At 46.9% G+C, this 19,475-nt stretch overlaps 1 protein-coding gene across 4 annotated transcripts in view; it reads left to right on the forward strand.

The window, feature by feature from the left end:
- The window catches only part of DVL1 (dishevelled segment polarity protein 1), a 169,524-nt gene that overhangs the window by 54,545 nt on the left and 95,504 nt on the right, over positions 1-19,475 (forward strand). For 3 of the 4 annotated variants that reach the window (XM_044996561.1, XM_044996557.1, XM_044996558.1), the window contains exon 2: positions 15,037-15,106. In XM_044996561.1, coding sequence (XP_044852496.1) covers positions 15,037-15,106 — 70 coding nt within the window. Of the gene's footprint in view, positions 1-9,791; positions 9,886-15,036; positions 15,107-19,475 lie in introns of those variants that run through there. The other variant, XM_044996560.1, reaches the window with a different exon arrangement.

Consider the following 19,475-nt stretch of genomic DNA (forward strand, 5'->3'; position numbering starts at 1 on the left):
ACAGGATCCCTGCCCCTGAGAAGCTTTAATCTCAAGGGTACGATACTGTGCTGTACCATCGTGCAGTGCAAAGGCAGAGCAGTGTGTGGTTTGCATTGCTGGATGTATTGTGGAACCGGTGGATTTTTCATAAGTGGTTCCGAAGGAGGAGAGGGAGAAGCAAGTGCTGTATTCAGTAACGGTATCATTCCTTTTGTTCACTATTCTGTCACTCTCTGCTAATGCAGCAATGCTTGCACTTCGCTCAGCCGGGCACCCTCTGACTCGCACCCCCCGTGGAAGCGCCTGATGCCTCTCAGATGAGGTTTTTTCCATTTTGAAATGATGTCAGAATGAAATTCCCATGTGTTGGTTCCTTTCTTGTGCTACTAAAACCACCCTAGATTATTACAGCTGAAAGAGGTTTTAGAAATGGAATTTACTTTGCTCCATTCGTGCAGCCTGTTCACTTTATTCTGGTCTGCATTCAGTGAAACTGGGGTGCTCTGTGTCACTTTCTGTCTTATAATTACTGTTGCATTGAGAGTCTCAGGCCCTCGCAAGATGCTATGGTGTTTAGGTTTCCTGTGCGGCAGGGGATTGTTTGTTTAAACAAAAAAATGATTTACCTGAACTGTCTTTTTAAAAAAAGAAAAAGAAAAGCTTTCTGTTTGTGTTAGGTTTTGTAAAAGTGTGTGTGTGTGAGAGAGAAATATTTTGGGAGGTAGCCTGGTCTAGTGACTAAGCCACTCACCTGGGAACAGGCTATCTGCATTTTAACCACCTGCGCCGTTGATTGACTGATGGCATGATCTTAAGTGTGTTGCATTCTATGCTTCAACTTCTTGAGCTATGAAATGTGGATAATGGCATAGGTGCTGGAAGGAGGAGGGCTGGGGGTGCTGCCACACCTCCTGGCTTGAAGTGGTTTCCATTACATAGACTCAGGGTTTACAGTTTGGTTGAATGGCTCTCACCACCCCCACTATACAAGTTGTTCCAGCAGCCCTGGATAATGGTACTTCTCCACTTTGGCAAAGTGCTTCGAGATCTGCAGATAAAAATCCCTCTGTGCTTAGTATTGGTATTCAGTGTCACAGGAAAGTCCCAGTCATGGAGAAAAAAATAATTATCAGCGCTAAAGTCACAATGGAGACAACTTAATTTGTTTCAATAGACGTTTCAGCCAGAGATCAGTCTCCTCCCCCCGCCCCCGGTGTTTTTAAGGTTTATTGTCTAGAAAATACTTGACTTGCCGGACTGAAGGTTACCCTGTTCCTTAGGGAAGAAATATGCAGTGGATGAACTAGATGTCCCACCGCTAGCATCCATGAAACAACATAAGCGTTATTGGCCTGGGAATAGAGGAGCCGCTCACTGTGGTAGCTGGAGAGAATTGTCCCCAATTAAATGTTTTAAAATCTGTACGAGGGGACTGATGTTAAACATAAATGCAATACAAGTTTTAGCCGGAGTAACAACGTTGAACTGTACATTAGAAATTGCCTTCCAGTGATGTTTGGAAAATCTGGCAAGGGGCAGAGGGCTAGCAGGAAAGGGGCTGGGCTAGATTGGAATGGAAGATCTGGGCTGGGAGCCCAACACAGCTGGTTTGAAACACGTGGAACCGTTTAGCGTGAGTCACCGTGTCAGAGCATTGTGCTCAGTAACAACCAGTGGGGTTATTTTTTGTAATGGTTTTTAGTGCTGGTGAAAGGTGCCAGGCTGAGTGCCTTCCTCCTTACCCCGGCTGCGAATGTACTCTTAAGTCTTATGTGGCAGGGACCACGTTTAACAGAGCTCTGGATTGTCCTTTATCGCTGGTCAATAACGCTTAGCTGTGATAGTGTTTCTCCTCCACTGATCTCCAAGAAAGGTCTGTAGCATTATTCCCATTTTGCAGCTGGGGAAACGGGCACAAAGAGAGAAGCGACATGCTCAGTGTCACACAGCAAGCCCATGTCAGATGCACCTAGACCTCCTATCCTATCCTTTGGACCACTCCTCTCCAGAGCCTTTGCATGAAATCCCAGACCCAGGCAAGGTTGCCTTGTCTGCATGGCAATTGGAGGTGTGATTGCAGCGTGGGTAGGCAAACCCATGCTAGCTTTAATCTAGCTAGCATGGCCAAAAATCACAGTGAAGATGTGGCAGGTTGGCCTTCAGTTCAGGCGGTACTAGCCGGCTGGGGACTCTAGGTAAGTTAGCTTGTGCCGAAGCTCCTGCTGCTGCATTTCCACTCTGGGTTTTTAGCTGTGTGGCCAGCTCAAAGCTAGCGTGGGTGTGCCTACCTGTGCAGCAGTCACACGTCCGGTTGCAGTATAGACCTACCCACTGTCCCCTAAGTAACCTCATTGTTCCCATTATAGGTTTTCCCATCAATTTCTCCTCCTAGGCTCCATTATACTCTGTGACCCAGCTAGGAGCAATGTTTGCTTTTCCCCAAAGAGTGGTCTGATTTTTACACATTGAAATGTTAAGCTTAGGTTAACACCCCGTTACATGCCTTTAATTAGATTCACTCTGTTTCAGAGTTTGTGTTTTGATTTAAATACTTTTTTTAACAAGCCACTGAAGCGACCAAAATGATCCACTATCATCTTGGTCATTCATGTGTGCCCTGCGGAGATCCTCAACCATCTCTCGCGATAACACGAGCAGTTACTAGCCACGCTGCCTCCTTAATGCAGGAAACTGGGAGGCAGGACTCGGGGGTTCTGCTCCCTGACCTTGCCTTGTTACCTATCCTCAGAAGCGAGTGGTATAAAACCTGAAAGGGACGAGTTTCTCTGAATTTGTAGAAAGCGTCGCCTCGTTTCATGGGTGCTAATGGTTTTCAGTTGGTAGTTACAGACCTATGTCGGTGTAACTACATTGCTCAAGGGTGTGAAAAATCCACAGCCCTAAGCATCCTAGTTATTACGACCTCTTCTCCCCCACCCCCCATGTAGACAGCATTATGTCAATGGGAGAACTTCTCCTGTTGTCATAGCTACCGCCTCTCAGGGAGGTGGATTGACTATGCCGATGGGAGAGCTCTCTCTCCCATCAGCATAGGGGCATTTTCTCTTAAGGCTGTGCCACTGCAGTGCTTTAATGAAGATGATCTATGTCAATGGGAGAGAGATCTCCTGTTGGCGCATTAATCCACCTCCTTGAGAGGTGGTAGCTATGTCAACGGGAAATTCTCCTGTTGACGTAGCGCTGTCTACATGGGGGTTAAGGTCGGTATAACTGTTGCTCAGGGCTGTGGATTTTTCACTCTGATGAGATCCTGACTCTGCTTAAAAGAAGCAGCTTCCCCGAATGCGCAATGCATAAGGTCTGTCCTTGAGTTTTTTTATAGGACCTCTAAGAATGGGTCTAATCAGATATGTTCTCAGGGTGGTCTCTTCATTAACCCCAGACTGGGGAACGCCGAGTCCAGAGGCAAGTTTTTAATGTGCTTTATGTCTGGATGATGGCCTCTAGTGGCTGACCCCACAAAGAGGAAAACAGACCTACTATTTCTGTCAGCCGAGGGAACTCACCTTTAGCTCCAGTGGTAGAGGCCTCTGCTTTGGAAGCTGTAGGAAAAGGGTTTTAGTACCAACTTTCTGCTGTTGTGTGTCATTTGTATAGTAATTGTGTTGTGTGCCAATGTGTGTTCATGACTCGTTTATGCAAGTGTTGGTTCATACAGGAGCCTGTATGGAAATGCAAAGTATTGTCGTTCTTTAATTGCTCAAAAAATGGTGCATAGGTTCCGTTCTGGCTCTACTGCATTGAGTGGAAAGATCCCTAGGCCAGGGAGTCATTTGCATGAGCTTTCCACAGAGAGGCACCTGCAGATCTGCCTCTGAAAGCTTCCACAGCTCAACCCCGTTTCCTGCTCGGTAACTCAGCGGGGTGCAGCTGAGATCTAAGGTTTTCCAGCATCATAGAAGGCTGTGGATCTTTTGTGTTGAGCAGGGTCCTTCTGATGCTGCAGTGCAGCATGGTGTTTATCCTGCTTGGCAAAAAGATTCCATCCCTTCTAGTCTATTTCCAGAATAAACACTGTGTCCCAGCCAGATCCCATCGGCTAATTTCGTGGGTGGCATTATTTTTGTGAACTTTTTTTTTTTTTTCCTTTTCAAGGAGGGATGGTTAAACAAACATGTTTTTGTGTTGAGGCCGCAGCTATCAAAACTATACTCTTAATTCTCATTAAGAATTCCAACAGAAATGTTAATCAGCTTTGAAAGGGACCTATTTTTAGAGCAGCTGTGTAGAATTCCGTTCGGAGTACTCCCAACCCATCATGTGATCAGTGGGGTGAGATTTTTAAAGAGACTCGGAAAGGTTGGCTGCAGCAGCTGTTTGCTACTGGTTTGCCGTGTGCACTCTGACATACGTTCTGTCCTTACAGGGACTGACGCGTTCTCTGAACTTTAGAGTGGAGGGGACCCCCACAACGATGACAGAATCTCCTATCTGTCGGTGCTATGCCCTGCCAGGGAATCTCACGGCAGCCTTGCTGTCTTGCAGTGTTTATAGTCTACATGGGATCTTAATCCTTGCAGATTGGTCCAACAAGACTGATGTTACCAGGTAATCTGGGTGTTCTGGAGAAACTTTCTGGGCAGATTTAAAGGGGTAATGGCTGATCCTTGGCTGGTGTAAATCAGTGGAGCTCAGTTGACTTCAGTGGAATCCCTGACTTCAGTGGAGCAACTCCTATTTCCACAGCTGAGAATCTGGCCCCTAGTTCCATGTTAATGTATATAGCGAAGCAGATTACAGCACAGTTAGGAGGCTTCAAAGCTGCTTGGGGCGAGCTGTAGACTCAAGGGCTGCCAAAACATCTAGTGGGTTAATATAAATAACTTCCGGGCTGGTTTACTTGTCGCAGATTAGCAGACTGTGCTGCTAATTTAAACAGCTGTTTATTTTGCGGGGGGGAACCCACTGCTTCATAAGTGGAATCAAAGTGAGCACCCGTGAGAAGCTGCGGCTTGAACTTCTGTTGCTAAAATCTGCGCTTCAATGAGCTTGTCTCCAGCTCTGTCATCTTACTGACTCTGAGACAAATTGGCTTTGAATTTAGGACAAATTACCCTGCTGCTTTGCCCTTCTCTCCAAGGAGCTTCAAGCATTTAATGGCTGAGGCCTGTGAAGTCGGGCAGCCATGAGGCTGGGAAGAGATTTGCCCAAGGTCCCACGTTGGAAGGCTTGAGTCACCTTGTGCAAGGCCTGTGGCCACCTGTGGCTAAGGATGCCTCACCCCTGGGTGAGTGCAGACAGTGTGCCCGTCATTGCTGTCGAGGGGAGGCAGCTTGAATTCACAGTCAGGGCTCAGCAGCGGTCACTGCCCAGCCCCGGTGGAACCTGAGTCCATGCACCTGCCCCCCAGAGCCAGAGGAGGTGGGGGGCTGCTCGAAGCCCTACCACTGCCAGTGGAAAGTAGACCCTGAAGTCTGTGTCGGAGCTGGACACAGAGCCTGGCTCGCCTGGGGCCGGGCCGTGCCACCTGGCCGTGCCTCCTTGGCCTCAGATTCTGCTGCAAGTCGGAGGGGAGAGAGGGTGGGCACGAGGAGGGTATAAGAACCTAGACGGGCAGGGGAGGGGAGGACTGGAGACTGGTGCGAGGGAAGGAGGGTGGTTTCTGCTACCAGGACTGATGGCTCCATGTATGAATTGGATTTTAAATCTCCTCTCAGTGGAATGCTGGGAAGAACATGGCCCTTGGAGAAGGCACCCTGGAGACAGTGCCCGCTTGCTCTAAGTTTTCCATAGCAGAAGGGCTTGGGGGTTCCAGGGTCCTGGGTTCTGTTCCTGGCTCGGCCGGTGAGTCCCTGCCCCTCTCTGCGCTTCTCTTGACCTACCTGGTGGGTGGGTGGAGAGGTTTCAAAGTTCACCTCTGCTGACAGGTGGCAGGACAGGGCAAAATTATTGTGAATCTAAAATACTGGTGCGAGCATCTCTCTCCGGCTCACTCTTCCTGAGGCGTGCCCTGCCCCTGCACAGGAAGGGTTGGATGCGCTGCTGGGACACGCTCAGGCCACCTCCAGGAGATGATTCCAGGAACCTGGTTGTTGTTTTTTTTACTGCTCACTGTTTTAGTGATGACTGTGCAATACACACACTGATGGACAGTCCCTGGGCCAGAGAGTTCCCGGCGTGAGGGACACATAGAAGACCTGGAATAAAGAGGAATAGCAGGATCCCAGTCCAGCAATTGCTTGCTCTTAGCAGGAATAAGCACTGCACCTACCTGGCTTCTGTCCGGCTGCAGGGTGTGGCTTAGGTGGCAAATACCCATTCCAGAGTCAGGACTGAGGACCTACTTTTCCAGCTGCCTAGTGGCCCTGGCTTGATGGCTTTCATTATCATCGGGCAGGCTGCGGCGGTGGGGGGAATCCTACTCTCCTCCCCCACCCCCCATTGTGCAGCTGTCCCCCCTCCCCCCGACTTAAGGAGTCCTGTCCCAGCTGCTTGGCAGGAGTCCTTTGGCAGATGAGAAGCTGCCCCGTCTCTCTGCTGCTCCTCGCTGTGCCAGCCTCAACCGGGCTCGTCACTCAGGGCCTGATCCTGCAAGTCCCAAGATGCTGAGCCGCTGTTGCGTGTTAGCGAGAGCAGCCTCTAGCGCTCCCCAGGCGTCCTTCTCACGAGCCCTGCACCTCCGCTCTTGTGTAGCCAAGTCAGGGGCCTTTGACTGATCTGTGCTTTCAAAGAGGTCCCCCAATTGAATAAAAGAACCCGTGTGCTTCATTCTCCTTCCCTCCCTAAGCCCACTGCCACCACCTCCTGGGACCCGAGAGCTGCCTCTTCCGCGCAAAGAATGATTTATGAAATTAGTGGTGGCTGCAGCATTTGATATTCTTGGCACTGTTTGCTGCTACCCAGAGCGAGCCGGGAATTACAGGCTGTCATTCTCCTGCCTCGTAGCCTGGGGCCGTATTCGATAGTTCAAGCTGTAGCAGAGCTGGCAGCCCTGCCGCAGCAGATCCTGTGCTAAAGTGCATTGTTTTGGAAGTGGTAGCTTTGATGTCTGTTTTCCAGCAAGCCTACGGCTGAAGCGTTCTGTGCTGAGTAGCAGGGAAATCACATATTCCATGGCTAGCAGGGTCTTTTTAAAGACCACCAAGGCCTTTGGAAAAAGTAGCGATTGGGGGGCGTTGATGAACAACATAACCCGCTGCCTCCTAACATGTGACCCTTACCACACCCCTGAGCTTAGTGGGTGGCCTCAAAAGGTCAGACACTTGAGCCGTAGTACTGTAAACCTGAACAGGCTTAAATTTACTTGTGTGAGCAGCTTTGCTGACTTCTCTGGCTCTGCTCACATGAGTAGAGTAAACTAGTGCATAAGGATGTGCAGGATTAGGGTATAATTCCTAGTAAATGACATTTCCGTACCAAAAATTGCCATTCTAGTTTAAGATGTAGCCGCCAGCATAAAATTATTGCAGCATCTTAAGTCCTGATCCTGCAGCTGGATCCATGAAGAGGATTCAGCAATACACTGAAGCATCCGATTGAATGGGACTAAAGCCACGTGCATGAGGTTAAGCATATGCTTAAATGCTTTGCTGAATTTGGGTTGAGGTCACGGTGGCTCTGTGCCAGCTAGGATGACCAGACAGCAAATGTGAAAAATCAGGACGGGGTGGGGTGGGGGGGAGTAATAGGAGCCTATATAAGAGAGAGACCCAGAAATTGGGACTGTCCCTATAAAATTGGGACATCTGGTCACCTTAGTGCCAGCTGTAGGGTCTCCCCAGGTGGCTCTGATGGCAAGTTTGGGCAATGGGTTCCTATTCTTGTCCAGATTAAATGGATACTGTCAGATGCTGTCAGATCAAAACTTGGCCCAAATTGTACGGTTTTATTTTAAACAAACTGACTAATAGAAATTTTCGGACTGAAAACTCTGAACATCCAGGCCCCGATTCACCAAAGCATTTAAGCCCTTTCAAAAACTTAAGCACTCACGGTACAAGATCTCAGTATCTTAAAAACAGAGTGGATTGATTTAAATCACCAATTTTAATCACAATTTAAATCAGTAAGCAGGAAACTTGGTTTAAATAATTGATTTTAATCTTGTTTTGCATTTGTAATTTTTAGTTTGACTATAGAAACGTTGATTCTCATTGGTTGGTAATTATTAAAACAAGTTGATTTGCAACTAAATAGAGCCTTCTACACTAAATTTGGTACTTTTTGCTAACCAGGAGGATACATTATATCTCCACACATTTATTTAAGGAATTCTATAGTTTAACTTACATTTATCAGATTCTTAATGTTTACTTTTTTTATTATGGTAGAGAATGATGAATGACTCATTTTTTATTTACTAGATTTTTTTTTACACTCCACATTAGTGTCAAGCTGCATTGGGATACAAATTATAATTCAATTAAAAATGCACAAGAACAGAACTTTAAATTTTTTAAAAATAAAACTCCCTTGAATATGCTGGATAAAAAGGGGAATAAAGTAAGCTTGATAAAACATGTTTTATATTTCAAACAAATTTATTAAACAAAGGAAGTATGATCAGTAGTTAGTGAATTGAGCTAATTGTTTCTGGACATCCTGTCTTTTCAAGATTTTAGAATTAGTAGATCTCATCCTCACACCTAGTTTTTATTTGTAGCTTAGATGAAGAAAACAAGCTTTCCTGCCTTTTCAGCTCCCAATCAGTTTTCTGAACTGTGACTGAATAGTCATTGAACTAGTCATTGAACTGAATTAGATGAATAAACTGACAGGAAGAAAATATTCTCTTTGCATCTGCAGAAGAGGCTACTGTTGCCAAAAGCTGGTATAGCACTTCAACAAACTCTGGTTCCAGGTGCTTAGCCAGTGACTTCCACCTGTGCAGTGGTCTGATTTTCTTTAAAACGTTGGCAGCAAACGTACTGCTTGGATGTTACTTTTTAAATTTAATTTAAAATATTTTCATAGGTTATAGTAAATTTGGGCCTTGATATAGGTTGTCGTTTCAAATTTAATTTTAAATAGGCTTATTTTTTTTAAAAAAGTATTCAATTTAAATAAAAATCTGAAGAAAAATCAATTTTTATCCACCCTGCTTAACGCCCCCCTTGCCCCCAAACAATTTATTCTTCTTTAAAACTTCTCTTCCGCTGGTCTTTTCAGGAACCCCTAGAACTGCCTGCTTTGCCTTGTCATTTGAGAGCAGTTTCTGATAGATTGCAGCTTTTGAGACAGGGATTGGAGAGTGGTGGGAAAGGTGATGGGATTTCAGAGCTCACAATCCTAATCTTAATCTTATTTTATTTAAGTGAGAACTCTCTCTAGCCTAAAGCAACAGTCATAAAAACCTAGCTGAATGTGCCCTGCTGAAAGATGACATCTGTAACTGTTTAGTAGAGCTAGAAGCTGGCTCACTGGGGATTTGTTGCGAACACACAGCTTCAAGGCAATTGCTAATTCCTCCCAGTAGTCTGGAACCACTAGTTGATTTAGATACTGCTGTATTCATCTGGATGACTCTAGAGGTATTGACTGTAGTGTAGTCAACCGTCTCTTCCATCACTGTGGAGTCCAGGCCAGGATTTAGGGAGGCTGTGTGCAGTGCTGTTTAGCAGTACAAGCTATTTTATTTAGCGTGGGAGCTAGGGAGAACCACAGGGTCAATCTGTGTGCCGCAGCCTCGATATAGACCTTGTTGCGTGTGAACCCAGACCAATCTCTTCTCTGCCAAGGGGGAGAGTGCATTGATTACAGGCACTATGGTATTCCTGTGCCTGCCCCAAAGGACATAACTTAGACAAAGGCAACGTTGTTACCCGTTTCCAGACTGTGAGAGCCAGGGAGCCTGACTTGCATGCGGCCTCACAGTCTGTGGCAGAGTTGGGAGTCGACCCCAGATCTCTTGAGCCCCCTTCACCGCAAGGCCGTCCTTCCTCGGTGAGAATTGGGCACATGCTTCTTGAGTTAACTTGGGCCGTCTGTTGGCTCTGGGCAGAAGGCATGAAGAATGTGATGATTTAACATGGCTTTGACCCCAAACCTCATTTCTGGCTGAGTTTTGCTTTGAATCTGAGGGCTTGTTTGAACTCGGCACTCAAGGGGTGAGAAGCCTCGGATGGAAAACGTAAGGGGTAAAAATGTGGAACGAAGCCCTTTGAAAGGAAACCCTGGAACTGAGCCCAGCTTGGGGGGGTGCATGTCTGTTTTCTTTCTAATAGTGTCACTTGAATGTCTGGTTGGTATTTACTTATTTACAAATAAATCAATCCAGTGGGTTGCCCCAAAGATTGTAAGCAATCTTCTTGCACTGCCCTGTGCTGCTGGGGGGTTGGAACTCTAGAACAAACGCATGCCTTTTGGCATGGCTGTTGATTTTCATTTCTAGTGTGACGCTGTTTGGAGTGGTTGCTTCTCTTTTAATTGTGAATGCATTGGGGGGAGGGATAGCTCAGTGGTTTGAGCATTGGCCTGCTAAACCCAGGGTTGTGAGCTCAATCCTTGAGGGGGCCACTTAGGGATCTGGAGCAAAATCTTGGCTCTGCTAGTGAAGGCAGGGGGCTGGACTTGATGACCTTTCAAGGTCCCTTCCAGTTCTAGAAGATAGGATATCTCCATTAATTTAATTTAATCCCATGTCCTCTGTCTCCGCACACTGCTCATGCTGCATCAATGGGAGCTGCATACATGGATTGGGGCTGTGTTACGGGGGTCTGTGTGTGTGGTCAGTACTCGAATTGGGAGACCTCTAAGGAGAACTCGGGAGTGAGTAGTAACGGTACCGACCCTGGTGGGTGATTGATTTTTTTTTCTCTTGAGTCAGCATGTGAACCAATGCCCCTGCATGGGGTTAGAGGTTAGTCTGTACTGCTGTCTTCAGAGATTCCACAGGCAATTTTTGTAGGAGCAGAGGCCTTAATCCAGGTGTCGTCATGTTCAAATACTAACTTGGGTAATTACATTTTGTCTCCTTAAGGGCCTGATCCAAAGGGTATCTTTTCATTAACTTAAAGGGTTTGGATTGGTCCTAAATCACCCTGCCGGTTGCCCCATAGCTGTTTTGATTGAGATACAGAATTCTTTTCACTTTCTTCCCCAACGTACCATGAAGTGTTCCTGCATGCTGTTAAACAGCTGCTGTGCCGCATGCCAGAGGTGGCTGGAATCGTTCCTGTTTGTAAAGGATGTTGGGATGACAGTTGCTATGCTGTCACCTGGTGCTTTTAAATGCCGATGCTCTTGCAGAGTGATGCTAGTCCATGTGACTAGATCTCATAGGGCCAAATGCATAGCTAGTACACCTCCATGAACTGCAGAGAGATTGTAGTGGGGGGAATTTGGCCTGCTGTTGGCCTAATGAATTATAACTGTTCTAGATGCCACGTTCTGTGCTCTGAACCTTGGCGTGTTGGAAATTCCAACCCTGCCTTGGATTTGAAGTTTGCAGCTTGGGCCCCTCTCTGATTATTGCTTTGGGTCCCTCTCTGTTGGGTGTGTATCTGGGGAGGGCGGCGGGGGGTGGGGGTGGGGGAATAGGTGTGCATCTGGTTTTTGGGGGGATTTTTTTTTTATGGCCAATTTCCATACGTTATGACCTGCAGTCACGTGACTCCCGGCAATTGTGGTTCTGATGCATGATTGCAACGTGTCCAAACTGTGCTGCAAAGATGAACAGGGCGCAGGAGCCTCGTCCGAGTAGCTGGGCTGCGTACTGCAAGGGTGCATGTGGGGGGATGGAGGAGGAACAGCAGCCCTACCGCATCCTCTCTGTGAGGTGAATCCCTGTAGCAATGGATCCTTTGGGCCTTGCTCCAGTTCCCTTAGCCCTGGCACAACCCCTCTCCCCACTGGTACATTGAAACCGCACAGGTTTGGGTGCCAGGGATCCTCTGCCCTGGTATAACATTGTCCCATCTCCTTCTGTTCATTCAAATCCTTTCTTCAAACACAATACTCCTTTCCTTGGTAGCCGACCACGGAGCAGAAATGGAGCAGGGAGCGAGCCAGGGAGGGTGGGGGATTGGCTGTTACTGGGGTAGAGCAAAGGTGGCTGCAGGTGGAGATGAGGGCCAGCGAGGCAGGACAAAACCGGGATAAAGGCGCAAGAAAGTGGGGAGACCCCGACTGACATCAGGAGTGGAAGTGGAGCTGGACAGCCGGCGTTTAGACAGGCTGAAGGAGAGAGGGAGGGAGAGATCGCAGCGGTCAAGGCATGTGGTCCCCAGACGGAAGAGGCGTTCGTTCAAGCAGGCATGAGCCTCGCAGCTGTTCTGAGCCTGCCTTCCCGCTAGCAAAGCGTGCCTTTTGTGGAGCGGATCGCTGGGTGGGAGGGTGAATGTCGGAGGCTCTGCGAAGACAAATAGATGAGTCAAGTCCCCTTTTCGGTTAAGAGATGTCCAAGGTTTGCTGCTGTTTTATTACACAGCTATAAAGCAGCAATCAAACGGGATAGAAATAAACATTCTGTGACAGCGAGCTGGGTTGCTCCTTTTAGAGGAAGCTTTTGGGGGAGGCGGGTGTTGTTAATTCAGAGGGTGGGGTGTCTTTAAGAAAGCAAACTAGAGGCTGCCCCGTGGAAAATGAAATTGACACGCTTCATCTTTTGCTAGCAAACATGCGCCTCCTTCCTACGTAGCTGGCATGGCGTATGGCGGTGCCGTTCCTCCTTTGGGAGTTGAGACGCTTGAATTGGACCTCCTGAAAATAAATGAAATATTGACCCCTTCAGATCTGGGATCTTGCCTTTGTTCTTGTGCCAGGCTGTGCTGTTAACAGAATGAGGAGCTGAAGGGTAATATCTCTCCCACTGCACCGCCTCTGTGGTTCCGGCTGCTGTCCGCAGCAGCCTGCGAGATGGGGCAATGCTCCGTTCTGCTCCCTGGCATTTTCGGAGCTGCATGCAGCTGATTAACAGTAACTCCTCATGTGTCTCCTTCCGAAGATCACACAGCTTTGGCATCACACTTCTGCAAGGGAACAGAACTCCCAGCTACAGCTGCACCTTGGCGCTCATCCATACCCCCCTTGGGGCAGGCTGCAGCTTTGTGAACACTTCAGAAAGGGGCGGGGGGGAGGGCGGGGGAAAAGCCAGAGAACTTTGTTACCGGCAAGAGAAAAATGAATGATCCAAGAGTGGCGTGAAGGATGCTGGAATTAAGAGGAAGGGACGGCCGTGGGGCAAAGGGGCTGGACTGGGGTGCTGCAGAGGATCTGAGTTTAAAGCCCAGCTCTGCTTCAGACTTACCTGTGTGACCTCAGGGGAGTCCCTTAAAACTAGTCTATTATCCCCATTTCACAGACTGGGATTAAGAATTTCCTCTGGGCTGTCCATCCAAATTGTGAGGCGTTCAGTGTGAACGGTCTGTGTGCGAGCAGCACCTAGCGCAACAGAGCCCTGACCTGGGTTAGCGCCTAGAGCAGGGGTCGGCAGACTTTCAGCAGCGCTGGGCCGAGTCTTCACTTATTCACTCTCATTTCAGGTTTGGCGTGTCAGTCATACATTTGAAAGTTTTTAGTAGGTCTCTTTCTATAAGTCTATAATATGCAACTAGACTATTGTTGTATGTAAAAGTAAATAAGATTTTAAAAATGTTTAAGAAGCTTCATTTAAAATTCAGTTAAAATGCAGAGCCCCCTGGACCGGTGGCCAGGACCCGGGCAGTGTGAGTGCCACTGAAAATCAGCTCGCGTGCCGCCTTCGGCACGTGTGCCATAGGTTGCCTACCCCTGGCCTAGAGGCTGTACTGGAATGGCAAGGCAGGAGTGAGACTCCAGAGTTGAGAAAATGACTGGCGTTCCCTGTGGCAGATGGACAGTCACTGCTGATCACGCTCCACCTGCTGTTTTCAGATGATTTGGAGAACTGGGTTGTAAAACGAGAGAAATGTGACCCATCACATGGTGCATTGCTTTCCTTTATCATTAGCCGTAACAGCTGCACCCCTCACACCCTTCCTCCACCTGCTTCCTTTCTGTTCTTTCCCTCTGCACTTTCTCCTACCCTCTAGAGGGGGCTTGCCCGGTATGGTGCTGGAGACTTACTGATGTTAAAATCATTAGGATCCCACCACCTCTGGGCCTGATTCTGCAGCTTCTGCCTGCACAGAGTTCCCATCTGAAGTCCTTCCAGAGACCTGGAATCTGTTGGTCTTGGCTGTGTCTGTCTACTGTGTCTTTTTTTCATACACGTTCCGGTTTTTGTATATAACTTGGGCAGATCAAGAAAGGTGAAAAAAACGAATTGTCCGTGTTCATAACTTTCTGTCTTCGATCGTCGGAACAGCTGCAGGGTGCAGCAAGGGGGTAGAACAGGCGGCGTACGGAGACTTGAGACTGGAGTAGCTTTCACTTCCAGGTTGTAGTGTAAGTAGTAACTGGAAGTTGATACTGTTAGCAGCTTGGTGGCCTATGTGAAATGAGTCTGGTGTTCTCGGAGCCTGATCCAAAGCACTTTGAAGTCAGTGAAAAGACTTCAGTGGGCTTTGAATCTAACTCTTCATACAGAATCTTGCTTGGTGCTTCTGATTCTCAAAAACCCAACTAAAACTAAAATGTGCGTCTAGCCCTTTGCAGACCTACTGAGATACGTTTATAACTGGCGGCAGTCACACCTTGATGCTCATGTTGGCCTTTTTCCCAGATTCAACAGTCACTAAGATGAAAAGTCCCCAGCTTAAATATCATTTACTGAGACTTCACCTCTGAACATCCTGGACTCCAGAGCCAGAGAGGAGTTGACAGCTTGCACACCAGACCCATTCACTGACCTGGCCAGCATTTTTTGTCCAGTAGATGAATAACCCTCTTTGGGATTAAATTAACGGCATGCAGAATAATTGAACAGGAAATGCACCAGAACCAGCAGCATTCCCTCTATTGGACTAGATAGTTTAGGAGATGAACAGAGCAAAAAGCACAGGAGTAAAATTATGCCCTCTAAAGGACTGGAGCATTACTTACAGTTTATGGTCTTGGTGCTACGTTGGGATGATCAGAGCAAAGAACTGTCTTGATGTCACGGATTAGAACCTGTTAAACGCTGCCCACCTGGATCTGATGTTGATACAAGCTCTTGATGGTTTTATTTTTCAGGGTGGTGAAGGAGGAGATCTCGGATGACAATGCAAAGCTACCGTGCTTCAATGGAAGAGTGGTGTCCTGGGTAGGTTGGTCTGTGTGTCTGTGTACGTGTGCTGCGCGGTGGCTTGCATCTAGATTTAGTTGGTATGTGAGTACAGCAGGGAATTACTGGCCTCATGCTTACAAATAAACTCAGATTATGGGACAGTGCAGGAGTTTGTCTCACCCCCCTCCAATACTCTCTACTTTGTGGTACTGACTCAGACTCTGCCGTTTAAGAATTTGTGCCTTTGTAAGGGCGTGATCATTCATATTCACATGTGAATAGTTTTACTAACATGAATGATCCCTCAGATACCAGTGGGGCTACTTGCTTGAATATAGTTACCTATGTGCATTATCTTTGTTGAATTGGGCCCAGACTAAGTAAGTAGAATTGAGTGGGTATGTTTCTTTATTTAGGCCACGATTTTCAAAAACGGGGGGCTGGAGTTGGACATTTAGCTGAATGGCCTGATTTTCAAAAGTGCAGGGTGCCTAGGAACTCAATTGACCCCAATAGCATTCTGCACTGTAAAAATCAGGCTGTTTATGATGCATCTAAATACCCATAATTGAAAATACAGTATTACCCTTAAATTATAAGCTATTTGCATGTAGTTCCTATTTCCAGAAGCATCCAGATTGTCAGTGGAAAGACTTAATTCAATTTATGAGGATCTCTTTCTTTTGCCTGAGACTACAAACTGCACAAAAGCATACTGATTATGTTTTTTATTGTACCTTTGCTCAAAGCCCTGTGATCTGCAAATCTGTTTCCCCGCCCACCTCCAATTTTATTTTGGAATGTTTCGAAGTCCACAAGTGTGTGTGTGGAGGAGAAAGGAAATTAAACTTATTTTTGCTGCACGAGAACTTCAAAAATGGTCAAGGAATTTTGTAACACTTTATGTCCCACCCTCCAAAGAAAGCATCGGAGTGAATCTGAATGTAGAGCTCTGGAGTAAATGTTGTATAATTCATAGGAGAGGGATAAATGTGAAATGTGGTGGCATAACAAAAAAATGGGTGCATCGTTTTTTCCATGGTACGTGACTAACAATAGGCAGAGTAAGTCAGTCTGTCTGATTTTTTGGAGGGGTCAGTTTTAAGCCTGCTTTGATATCCATTGATCTGGAAGATCATTTTTCATTCAAATACATTATTATTTATTTGTTTTATGGTCGTGCCTAGTGGTATCAGACAAGATTTGGGCCCCATCGTCCTAAGCACAATACATACACCTACATACACAGAGTAAGAGATGGTTCCTGCCCGAAAGAGCTTACAGTAGACAAGCCAGGCAGAGGGTAGTAATGGAGAGCATCAGAGGGTGAAGTGGCTTTCCCAGAGATATAGAGCAGATCAGTGGCAGAACTGGAAATAGACCCCAGATCTCCTGAGTCCCAATTGTTGGAAAAATCATAGTGCTAATGAAGCCTTTCCGTATTAGGCCTGAGTAAACCAAAGTTATGTTATGCTTGTCCAAACTGTGTTGGAAAGCTTACAGAACTCATTAGACTGAAGGCCGTGTATCTACCTAAGTCAGCTATTTCGCTTATCAGTTTTGTTTGGCTCCCCAAGTATATGTTGGCTCCCCAAGTGTATGCAGCTGTGTTCACATGTATGCATCCAAAGTATCTAGTACAAAGGGTCAACGGATGTATCTTGTGTCCCCTTCAGAATGACAAATGTATCCTCAACAGATGTATCTTGTAGCCCCCACAAAATGATATATGTATCCTGCATATCCAATTATCCCCTAACAGATGCATGTACAGGTTCTACAGGTCAACCAAATGACGTAGACAAACGTAGGCTAAGTTGTTTGTTTCGGGGTATAAAGGTAAGCCCATCTGGCCATGGAAGGTGTGTCTCTCTTCTGGCACTAGCCGATCAGAGCACCCGCTCAGCTGACCGATCAATAAAGGGTGTGGTACTTGTCTTCCTGTCTCCGTGCCTCCTTGGTGTAATTAGGTAAGCTCCAGGGGGAAACGAGCCCTTTTGGCTAACACAATCCAATGCCCTATCCCTCAGTCCACACACCTCACATTCTTTCTCCTTTTCTGTGTTTCTCTTAATCAATGTGCTACAAAGGCCCTTTTGTAGCTGGCTAATTGTAGTTCTTAATTACAATCTGCCGCATGTTGTATCTTCGTGCGGCTCTCCACGATGCCTTTCATCCTGCGCACGGGTGACTTGCTCTCAGGGCTGCACTGAAAGACACTCATTGCATAGATGGCTTGCTCGGCCCTGTACCCAGCTCTGCAGCCTGACTGTGGTCGGCTTAGCAACAATACAGAACCTATGACTTGCGCGGTAAGCCTGGTGGAAGATTGCTCATGATATTTTCCTGCCCCGCTGGGGATTAGCTTGGCAGTGTAGACGCCAGAACTGTGGTGTGTTAGGCCATTTTAATGAAGATGTTGCTGCAATAAACTTGTAGGCAATAAGTCTCCGGGGTGGGTGATTCACAGAGGAACGTGCTGTTAGCCGCCGGAGAGGGGCTTTTATGACCTTCAGCTTTGTGGGCTTTTTCTTTTTATGGCAAAAAGGATCTAGCAAACCAATGTCCATTTACTGTCCTCTTTGAGACTATTCAGTCTGAGAGAAACATCAGCTCCTATTGGTACCCAGCAGAAGATGAGAATACTAATGATTGCGTAAGAGTCGGCCTGCAATTTTAATACTTGATTGCATAATGAGGAGCACAGTTTTCAAACGTAGGCCCCTCGCTGGGATGTCCAAAGCCTGCACTTGGATACTGAAATCTGGAAGCAGGGATACCATTCACCCCTGTACACAGGGTTGACACAAGGTCTGTGCATGACTCAAGTCTCCAAAATAGGGCTTAAGCTGGACTTGAGTGATGTCCGTTTGCCCCATGCACCGTTCTGAGCACCTAAATGCAGGGCATGAACATCGTGTTCAGGCCTTGGCTTTGACAGGTGTGTCTGATTGGAATCGCCAAGCGTAGCATTCGCCACTGAGAGTAAGATCAGTGACATTTGTTACTACAGTCTGGGGGGCTGATAGTCAAGGGGGCTGGTAGGTAGCCAGTGTCGGCAGGATGGCCCATGGCCAAGAAGCAGTAAAAATAAATTATTATTCTAGGGTTATTTTAGTGGGGAAAATCCAAGCAGATAGGTTCATCTGGACCCAGCAATAACTGTAAGGGTGCATATGCTGTCTGCCATGCGCTGTTCAGTGCAGTTAGCTCTGTGGGGATTGACTTTGTAACCCTCTAGTATACGGGACAAGGTCCTCAGCTGAGCTCCATTGCTTTCAACTGAGCCATGCTGACTTTTATACCAACTGAGGATCCGGCCCATAGATACACTTCTCCTGCCCCAGAGAACACGGGGAGCCTAAAAATATTTCACTACCTCAGTCGTCTCACCAGAAACGCTGCTGAGGAAACCTGTCTCTGCATTGTACAAAACCTCGCTGGGCTGCTGGGAAAGTCGCTGGGCCCGTCTGCTGGAAGACGTGACTACACACGTTTTGGCTGTCAAAGGAAACCTGGGTGACATGTTGTAGCCTGCAGTAGAAGGCACATGTGCTGTACGCCGTAGAAGGAGCGTGCACTGTGTTTTTAAACGTCTGTCCGTTTGGGGGTGGGAGGTTGTTTGTGACATACTTGTGCGGCTGAGTCAACAGATACACAACTTCATGCTTGGCTGTGAGAAACCAACTATACACATTTATATTGGGCCTGAGACTGCTCCGAGTGCAGCTGATTTTTACTGTTCTCTTCAGCGAGAGCAGGATTGGGCCTGTAGACGAATTTGTCTCCGCTGTACTCTACAGTATTCTCTTTCTCGCCTCGCATTTTAAACAGGATCGTCACAACAACTCTCTAGCCTCGCTTTGGCAAAGCACAGGCTTAGGGTTAAGGCCACCTGTATTCAGCAAAGCACTTAAACGTGTGTTTTAGCATTAAGCATATGCTCAAATGCTTTGCTGAATCGGGATCTTTAACGTTACAACGGCTATAGCCCAAAGTGGGAACGGTCCCCAGGCTTTAAATAGTCCTATAAAAGAAAAATACAACCCAGCACTTTATCACCGAGAAATGTTTATTTAAAAGGCTATTTATATAGGTCCTACGCAGCTTGCTTTGTGTTTCGTCCTTGTGGCCCTGCAGCAGTAGATGACTAATAGACACTGGGATTTTTCAAAGCTGACTAAAGGATTTAGGTAGCTAAAGCCCTTGGATGGCTTTGAAAAGCTCAGCTACTATTCCCAGAAGTGTGCTGATACAAATCCTTGATTCTACCAAGGAATCAAGGGAGTAATCAAGCAAGAAGGGACATTTAAATATCTGCCTTCATAGCCGAGGGAGAAATCTCCATGTTTGCTACATGGACAAAGTAACTAGGGTTGCCAACTTTCTAATTGCACAAAATGGA

Source organism: Mauremys mutica, chromosome 21, assembly GCF_020497125.1.
Source record: "Mauremys mutica isolate MM-2020 ecotype Southern chromosome 21, ASM2049712v1, whole genome shotgun sequence".
Taxonomy (NCBI): Eukaryota; Metazoa; Chordata; order Testudines; family Geoemydidae; genus Mauremys; species Mauremys mutica.